At 30.0% G+C, this 10,571-nt stretch overlaps 1 protein-coding gene across 1 annotated transcript; it reads left to right on the forward strand.

Annotated features, from left to right (window-relative positions):
* Nucleotides 1–305: 305 nt before the first annotated feature.
* LOC148228092 (cytochrome P450 9e2-like) lies at nt 306–7,905 on the forward strand. The gene is made up of 8 exons (XM_088200172.1): nt 306–399; nt 456–671; nt 736–899; nt 1,227–1,370; nt 5,472–5,677; nt 5,738–5,969; nt 6,047–6,268; nt 7,778–7,905. The coding sequence occupies exons 2-8, from the start codon at nt 460–462 to the stop codon at nt 7,903–7,905; spliced, it is 1,308 nt and encodes a 435-aa protein (XP_088056298.1). The 5' UTR covers nt 306–399; nt 456–459.
* The last annotated feature ends 2,666 nt before the right edge of the window (nt 7,906–10,571 follow it).

The following is a 10,571-nucleotide window of genomic DNA, read 5'->3' on the forward strand; positions in this document are numbered from 1 at the left end:
AAGACAATTCGTTTAATGGAATAACTATTTTATATATTGCCCATTTAAATTGTCTTCTTTTAAAACTATATGATCTACAGCCAATATTTTTCAGTTAATACCATTTCAATATAATAAACTAAATAAATTAATGTAACAACTAATATTTATTCTTCTTATTTTTAACTTTTATATTCGAGTCTTGGCAAATCTTGTTTACTTATTATTATTGTTAATATAAATAGCTTAATAATTAACACCATTGATAAACATATATTTTGATAAGGCGTGTAAGTGTTACTGAACCTGCGTAGTTATTTATGTCGGATGGTGTCAAAGATTTATATTGTGAGTTCAGTGTATATATTATTTTGCGAGACAAGCATGTGTCAGAAGCTGCACTTTTTAGTCATATTGAATGTGAGTCTATTGTGTTGTTCAAAAAATACAAAAAATAAATATCTTAATTTTTTTAGTAACATGTTTTTCTGCACTGGTGTTGTTTTGCTGGTCATACTATTAGGGTTGCTATTGTGCCATAGTGTTTGGGTAAATGGACATTTTAAAAGATGCAAAATCAAGTGTGGAGAAAACGCATTGCCATTTTTTGGTCATATATGGAAGAACTTCTTCGGTATGGAGCATTTTGTAGAAACTATTTCTAAACTATACAACACATTTACCGATGAAAAGTAAGGGTTCGTATTCAATAATTTATTCATTTTATTTACATGTAATGGTGAATATATATTATAGATACATAGGTTTCATTGCGTTTCGCGATCCTGTTATCATACTAAAAGATTTGGAGCTAATCAAACAAATTGGTGTCAAAGACTTTGATAAATTTGTTGATCATAGAGTTTTTATGGACGAAGATGCAGATCCTTTATTTGGGAAGAATTTGTTCTTTTTGAAGGGTTAGTATGTGTTTCACTAAACTTATTAATTTTTAATTATAATATACATATGTGTGTTATTATGTATACATATATACTCATATTTTCACAAAAACAAGATATTATTATTTTAAAACAATGCACAATTAAAGATATTTTTAATCTAAATTTGCACATATGCAGGTTGAACTTCGGTCATTTAATACAGATAAAAAGGTGAAATAGTTCACACTTAAAGATAATTTTGTATTTCTTAAGCGATATGTTACTTAATGAATTATGCTATAGTATGTGTTTATATTGTGATAAGCAAATAAAAATATTATAATTTTCCTAAAATTATTTCAGGTCAAAAATGGAGAGAGATGAGAATAACAATGAGTCCGGCATATACCAGTTCGAAAATGAAAAATATGTTTCCCATGTTTGTGGAATGTGCGGAGCAATGCGTGAATTACTTTATGAAACAGGCAAATACTACACCATCTAAAGGTATAATACAAGCTGTGTAGTACAAAAAATGTAGAAGTTACAATACATTTCAACTTGTTATGATTTTAAATAGTATAAACCATGTTATTTAATTATCATACATTAAAAGCAGAAATCTTGTTTGTTGAAGCAGCTTAAATTCTTGTACTGCAAGCTCTTACGTCATGATAGTCATAATCATTGTATAGATTATTATGTCTAGAATTTCTATGCACAAACAACTTAATCTTTGTCATAAGCTACAAAGTTTTGAAATATCCAATAAACATTAAACGACAAGATGGCAAATTGCATAATGCTTTCTAATTCCATGGCTGATCCGAGTATTATATAATAAGTAGCTTTTATAACCAAATTTGTCTGTTTTAACTTATTGGTTATATTGTAATATTAACGATATTTTTATTAAATATTTTCATCTATCAGCACGTAGACTTGTTGAAGATCCAAATGGAAGTAACTGAAAGTAAGGCACACTGTCCACGGAGGTGTTGCTGCATAGACGCGTATTTGTCATTGTACGCCTGCTGGCTGCGTACATATGAACTAACAAAACATTATTTGACTTCCCACCTCACTTCAAGCTTTCTCAGTAATATCCTTTCTTGCATAATCTGCAAGATTACTATTATAAAGACACTGGTACTTTTCGACGAGCTGAAAAAATTTAGCAGCTGAAATTGCCATTGTTTTCTTCATGTTCACGCAGTTCGATACGCTCGGGCGTCTGATATGCTTGACGACTGTCGTCATGAAGCTTGCATGCAGCGACATGAGCATGACGTTGCAGCTCTGTTGACAGTGCTTCGTTGGGTTTATATGTACAAAGCAAGCAGGCATACAAGCGTACAATAACGAATACACGTCAATGCAGCGACGCCTCCGTGGACATTGGGCCTAAGTGCGTGAGTACGTTATGTTTTCGCTTATATTTGCACCCCTCTAGATATAGGAAGAAGAGGCGTGGGTGCTTTTGGTTTTCTTTTTTTTAAATGTCTGGCCAATTTGGACGATTTGAGACGAAAAAGGACTTTAAAAAAGATAATGTTGGTGTCTGTTATGTTTCTTACAAAAAAATAGCTTTTTACTTAATGGTCTTAATTAATTAGCTGTATATATGGCACCGCTGTCACTGGGTTCTTGTAATTTGCGTATCTGGCAGCCATATTCAACCAACTTGTTGATTTTTGTTTTGACACCAACTATTTTGTTTAAGTCCGTTTGAAAGGTGCATTTGCAAGTGGTCTTAATTCACCTCGCGCGCTTGTATAATGTCAGCATGATGAATAAACGTGGTCTGAAAGTAGTAAATAATTAAAAAAATGAGTTTTGTTACGCTTTTAACAAGCAATTACGTTAAATTTTAGTACACGAACTACTTCATCACATCATCATATGTTACAATGCAATTTAAGAATGGCTTTAGATTTTGTCTAGCGAGCATATAATCAGCCCACCACTTAATTTTTTCCATGGCAAATTTTGCTTTAAGCTTTGACACTGGGGCTGCAAATTATGGACACGACTTCTTACAATTGGTTGTTCATTATTAAAATTTTATAATTCCTGTAATTGTAATAATTTTTTTGTAATTGAGAGCCTGTATCCAGCATGGCCTTAGATGTTTGTAACTGTGTAACTTCGATGGGACGTCCAAAGCTCATCTTAAAAGAATATTTTTTCTTAAAGAATTTTTACCATATCTTCGCCATATTCTAAGCATATGTTGTTAGTTGCACTACTTCTTTTTTAATTTATGCAACATGTATGGCATGTAGTATTTCCGAATCATCCGAATAAAAAATGTATTTTGATGTTATTTATAACAAAAAATATTTAAAAAAATTTAAACAGAGTTGTACTTTTTATATTTTTATACACTAATTTATTTTTAATTTTATATAAATATTAATTTTTATGCATTCATATCTATTAACTTTTTTCTCTAAGATTTGCTTAACGAAGTTAAAACAAATAGCCGCCATCTTGAAACGAAATGGTAGATCAGGCTAGCTAGTATACTATATTGTTATTATTTAAAAAAGTGTTATATATCGTACTTTAGATAAGTATCTACCTATGTACAGATATTTAAATAAAAAATTGCATAGATCTGAAAATTTGCAATAGAACTTACTCGACAAAACAATTATACTTACTAGTGCGACCTTGACACGAGAAGGTCATCTTACAGGTGCTTGATGGTCCAATAAATGATACCCTAGGCTTGGTTTATTAATTGTATTTTATTATACGTATGCTCGCTACTACATCCACGCAGTTTGCGAGCCGATAGTAAGGGCCCACACGCACTGTCGGCTAGCCGCCGGCGACTAGCGGCCGCCGGCTCAAAAACGTAGGTAACTAGACTAGGCGGCTAAGCTGAGCGACTCGAGGTCGGGTAGTACATTCGTGAAGAAATTGCAATATTAATTTTAAAGAGAAAAAATATTATTTTAATTTCAATATAATATTCAATTTCCCCGTATGAAATATAAATGTATATATCTCACACAATTTTTTAGATGCTTTTGAAATTCATTAAATAAATCGAGAAGCAAGAAATAATATAATATAATTATACATATTATTTCACAATATTTTTTTTCGTTATCAATATTCATATAAAATTATTGTAAACAATTCGGCATTCAACTTCTACGATGAGCTTTTCTGTGTCGAAGCCATTTTGTGTGAATGATGTATAAGTCGCCTCGAAAGTCGCTCCTCGTGCGAATGCACTCATCTAAACCCATGCTTTTATAGGTTGCCGCGACAGGCAAGTCGCCTGTGCATCACCTCTGCACAGAATCGCGCCTGACGCTCCGGCGACTCGGCGCCTGCGTGCGTATGCACCCATTTAAAACCATATAAAGTACAGTCGCCGGGCGGCTAGCCGACAGTGCGTATGGGCCCTTAAGGTTTCCTAAAATTAACGCAAGATTTAAATTTGCCGTCATTTGTACAGTAAATGTTGGCAGCCCTGAAAAAAAAATTTGACAGCTGAGAGTTTAGGGTTAGTAAAAATGGAGCGTTACACGCTACAACAACGTGTTTTCACTATTGAACAATATCTCAAAAATAATGAAAGTCGCAATTCAAAGCCGCAATTCAAAAATTTAATACAACATATGGTTGGAATAGTGTTTTAAGTTCGTCAACTGCGAAGAGATTAATTGTTAAATTCAGAGACTGGATCAGTTGGAGACACAACACACTGGTCGTCCAAAAACACGCCGTTCAAAGTCAATATCGAAGCAGTGCGTGAGTGTTGGTGTAAATCCCGGAACATCAATTCGGCGTCGTGGACAAGAATTGCAATTTTCCAGAAGGTTTTTACAGCATATACTCACAAAAGATCTGTGTCTCCGTGCTTATAAATTCAATCAACACAACCATTGAAGCCTAGTGACCATGAACAGCGAAGAGAGTTCGTTTAATTTAATTTTGTTCGTTAATTTTGAGATATCGTATCATCCTATTTTCGCTCAACTTGAGCCAAATATCCCTCGGCCATAACAACATTTATAATGGCCATCACCTAAATAAATCACAACACAAACTACATTGTTAACACTACATAATTATTATTTTATTTAAAGTTTTTTTAGTCGCAAAGTACGATTTTTTTATATTTTCGAATAATTTGCCATTCTATTCGCTCTAGAATAACATTTGAAAAATGATATAAATTTTCAGATTGTTCCGCATAATACACTAGTATCACTAAAGTGAAACGATGTTTGTTTCAACTGCTTATTCATGTTACAGTCTGTCATTTATAAGTAAACACAATAATATTTAAAAATTGATTCGTTAATTAAATACCATCTTATTTATTATAAAGTCTACTATTTTTATGTGTTACAACATATTTTGTTAAAAGCAACCCGCAAGCGGCCGTTGCGAGTCCCACTTGAGAGAAAAATCGTCACACCCGTGTTACTAGAGTGCCGCTAAGTTTTGACCATAATAAAAATCTATATATAAATATAAACAGGCCCCACAAAACTATTTATGTTATTATTGTTTCTGTAATCCGTTTCGAAGCATATTTAATATTATTAAAACTGATACATAATTAATATTTTCAATAAACAGAATTAGGTTATATTGATGTGGAGATGAAAGACGTTTTCTCAAAATATACAAGTGATGTTATTGCTTCGTCTGCATTTGGATTAAGAACGAACTCATTCGAGGAACCAAACAATGAATTTTATCAAATGGGTAAAATAGCAACAAATTTTAGCGGCATTCAATTTTTGAAATTTTTTGGCTATGCTTCAATACCTAGAATAATGAAGGTAATTTAATATATATTTATGCAAATAAACATTGATTATATTAAAAAAACATTTTTTTAGTTTTTCAAAATATCATTATTCTCACGACCAGTTGCAACGTATTTCAGAAAATTAGTTCACGATAATATACGTTTCAGAGAACGAAATGGAACGTTTCGGCCAGATATGATTCACTTATTAATGTTGGCTAAAAAAGGGTCACTTAACAATGATAATGATTCGGTTCAAATTGGAAATACTGGTTTTGCAGCTATTCAAGAAACAGTCCTTAAACAGGGAACTTTTAAAAGGGGTAATATTATATATTTCTAGTTAATTGTATGAATATTTAAAGCAAAATAATCTTACACAATTATTATTACTATTAAGAATGGAGCGAAGATGATCTAACTGCACAAGCAATGGCTTTTTTATTGGCTGGCTTTGATACTTCATCCTCATTGATATGTTTCATTGCTTATGAACTAGCGTTGAACCACGACATTCAAGAAAGACTTCAACGTGAAATAGATGATGTTATGATGAGCTGTGATGGAAATTTAACCTACAATGACCTAATAAATATGAAGTATATAGATATGGTAGTATCAGGTAAATAATAATTTGTCTTTTAGATATATAATAATTTAATATAAAAATGTATGAATCAAATCTGAAAATAGTGTTACTTGTTATAAACAAAAACATATAACATACATATATTTGGTTCCCGACTAATTTTAAAGGGCTGTGAACAGTGGTGTAACATTTTTTCACAACTGGAACGCGTTCCAGTACTTTATCTTAAACATATTTTAAACTTCCTTTGAGCTTAATAAATAGTCACCGATAGTGTGCAAAAGCTAGAGACAAAATATGTGTGTGTTCACATACATTCCAGGAATATATTTGTAAAATAATGCAAGAGAAAGGGACAAAACGGTCTTCTACACTCTCAAGTGATGTCGGTCGTGTCGGTTCTTTTTATAACGCTTTCTTATGAAAGTATTCACCGTTACCGCTAGGGTAGTACTTAACGTCTTAACTTCTTGGTAGCTTATTCTTATTCTTCGTACAAACTTAACCCACGTATAATGGTTGTCTTATCAGGGCTAGAATCAATCTTAAAAATATTAAGGTGGTTTCTATGTAAAATTATACGTAGGCTCACATCCGCGTCCGCGCAGTACGAATGTCACTAGTATAATAGGCATGGATTAAATATCTTCTAGATATAACAACATTTGTAACAGACTTATTCCTAATAAATAAAAATAAGTTAAAGTAAGCAAAAAGCCTTGGCTTTTTTATTATGAGTCAACATGTAAATTTCATTCGAAATATCAGATTGTTCCATAAGTCTTGACATGAAATGTAATATCTGGGGATGGTTTGGTCTATTATAAACCTTCCTAGATGCTCAGCTTTATTACAAGAAACGAATTTCACAGCTACAAGGAGCTGACATTAAACATTTTCAGAAATCATAAAATATGAAATTAAATTTTAATATTTTATGATTTATTTTTTACTATGATTTATTTTTAATCTATTTAATATTAAATTCTTGGTTCTGTATTGAAATAATACTATGTATTGTTTTTTGACTATTTTGGCTCATTGGGATAACTTGTTAGGTTACGATTCTCTTAGTTTATTAAAAATAAATATAATAAATATTGTACGATTTATTATATATACAAAAAAATATTTTTATTATATTACTCATACGTAATTTTATTATTTTACTAATATGAGCAAACATTACTATTAAAATAATTAATTAATAAATTTAGCCAATTTTAAAACCAATTAAAAAATATTTATTATTTTATTAATAACTAACTTCTTAGGCTTCTTTTAATTAATTTTATCAATCTTTGGTTTTTAACCATTTTTTTATATTTTAATGGTTACTGTTAAAACATCAATGAATATGCTTTGTACCCTATTATATAGATTTGCTTAGCAAAATATTATCATTTTTAGTACTGTTGTTAATGTACTTAATTGTCATAATTAAGCAGACTTGTTTGCCGATTTTACCCAAGATACAATCGTTTATATTTATATTTTGTATTTTTAAGCTTTTTAATATTAAATAATGCTCATATTTACCAGAAACATTAAGAAAATGGCCACCGGACGATCATTTGGAAAGAATATGTACTGTTCCGTATACTCTACCTCCTCCTAATGACAGAAGCAACAAAAGCTATGTGGTAAATTTATATATATATCGATTGTAACATAGCATATTACATTTAATTATTATTTTTTGTATTAAAATATATAATTTTTATTTATTGTAGATCAAAAAAGGAAATAATGTTTGGATACCAACGAGTGCCATTCATCGTGATCCAAAATATTATCCAAATCCAGATGTATTCAATCCAGAACGGTTTTCGGATGAAAATAAACCAAACCTTGTTCCGAACACTTTCATTTCGTTTGGAATTGGTCCGAGATTTTGCATCGGTAATATTTATAAGTTTGTAAAATAATTGTAATTGTTCTTTTTTCATATAATATTTTTAATTAATTTTCAGGAGCTCGTTTCGCTGTTATGGAAGCAAAAGTGATAATATTTTATTTACTGGCTTATTTTACCGTTGTTAAAACTCCAAAATCAATAATTCCAATAAAACTCGCAAAAGACACTTTCATAATGCAGTCAGAAGGAGGTTTTAATTTTGGTTTGAAACTGAGGAAAAAGAATGAATAAAATTTAATTTAAAATATAATATGATTAAGCAATATATATATATAACTATTGTATAATAATAAAATATTACTCTCATATTTTTACAACTAGGTGTAAAAAACGATAATTTTACCATGTATCCTATACTATTATATGATAGTATTTAAATATAATTTTTCGTAGTAATACAGATGTATCACATATGTACATACAAAATAATATATTATTAATTTATTATGAATACAATATAGTTATTATACTTTTCTTTTATTTCGAAAATTTGACAATTTAATTGATCTATTGATATTATTTATATTTATCATGCTGGCCATTATATAATATTAAACAAATAATAAACTTATGGTTAGCTTAAAGTATTGTGCAAACCTAAAATATATGGCAACTTCCTACATATTTTTTCCCAACTCCTCATAGCTATCGCCGAAAACATCCTTGTATTTGGCAAGCTTGTTGAGTAACTGATGGCTCATACAAGAGAAGCGTCTGAAGCCTTAGCCGCAACGGGAAAGAATAAGGGACGCGATCGTGACTCTCTAGGGTACTATAAAACTCGCAGCCGAAAGTCCCTAACATTGACGAAATTAATTTTCCTAACAATAAAAAATAAAAATAAATGCATTATTAATATCACCTTCTACGCCTGATTTATAATTAAAATAAATTTCTGAGATATATATGATTTTTTTAGTATAAATATTTGATATAAAAAGCTTTTTATTGTAATTTAAGAATCTGCCATTGATAGGTAATTTAATTTAATTTTAATTTCCAAAATTAAAATGTAAATGAAACACTGTAATACAGAATTTGAAAATATAATGTAGCGAAGCAATAAGATTTTTCACACGTTAGTTTTTGAATAGTATTGCTCGATGTAGGAAATATAACCAAATCTACCGAATGAGTACTGAAATTTGAACTGAGATTGTGTAAAACATTATTTTTTTTATGATAAGCTTTAGAGTTCAATGTCATATATTATCACATGTTTGCAAAAATATGTAATCGTTTAAAGTAAATATGACTCTAGTGACCTTAGTACAAATTGGAATAGGGGCTTTTCTTTTATTCTTATAACATTTTTGTTATATTTATATATATTAGTGTTCTATTCTACAATGACTAGCTAAGAGTTTTAGTTGAAGCTTACAATGCTGCATTTCGTGTATACTTTCCCTTGATAATGTATGCTTTAACTAGTGAGTGTGTGAACTCTCCAACGTGAGCTGCTAGTTACATCATCAACAAACAATATTTGACAGATAAGCGTGTTTGACAACCAACCTAATCGTAGTGCCAAAAATGATAATCATAATTGCGTGCGGGCGAGTGCTAGCGAGTGAGCGTTGGTCAGCACATTTAACACCCCACGAATAATTCTCTGCAACGAATCTATTTAAAATGAGGATAATATAAAGTGGTAAAAAGGTGAATAAATGGTATAAAATATCTATTAAATATAACAATTATTTATTTTATGAAACTTTGACAAACATCTAACAGTGAAAGCATACAATAACTAGTTATATTGTTCATAAATTATTTTGTGTGTACTATAACTAAAGTGATTTAACAATGCATACATTAATTAGTTAATATATGCATTTTTGAAATTCACACTTTGCCTATACATAAATAAAAAACGATTATAAAAAATGTTTCAATGATTTATACATTATTATACTGTATTTTTTTATAAATACAATAACATTCTGATTTTAAGTATACAGGCAAATTCTTTATTTTGTTATACTTGAATACTTAAAATATTTGACTATACTCTAAATCTAAAGTAATATTTTTCTCTTATATTTTTTGTTATAAAATTCATATTTTTGTGATGTCAATTTTTTTTTTTTTTTTCAATTTTTTTGCATTACAGGAATTCATCAGAATTTAGGTTATAATAGCTTTTTATTGATTATATAAATTAGGGCTAAATGGTGGATATTTATATATTGGTATACATACACTAATGGCAATAAGTGTATGCATATAAATACATAAATATAGGTCCGGTGTCAGTGTCGGACGCCAATGTTGAATGCAGAGAATTCGAAAGAGTGAGTGTATGTCAAGTCCGAGTTTTTGCGAACCTACTTCTTGATTTCTACTTCTATCGACCGCATACACGTTTTATTTTAATGTTTTCTTACGATTTTGATAAAGTACCTTTGTTTAGACGAT

This window comes from Plectrocnemia conspersa, unplaced genomic scaffold (genome assembly GCF_051122295.1).
Source record: "Plectrocnemia conspersa isolate PC_06_02 unplaced genomic scaffold, ASM5112229v1 ptg000012l, whole genome shotgun sequence".
In the NCBI taxonomy this organism is placed as follows: Eukaryota; Metazoa; Arthropoda; class Insecta; order Trichoptera; family Polycentropodidae; genus Plectrocnemia; species Plectrocnemia conspersa.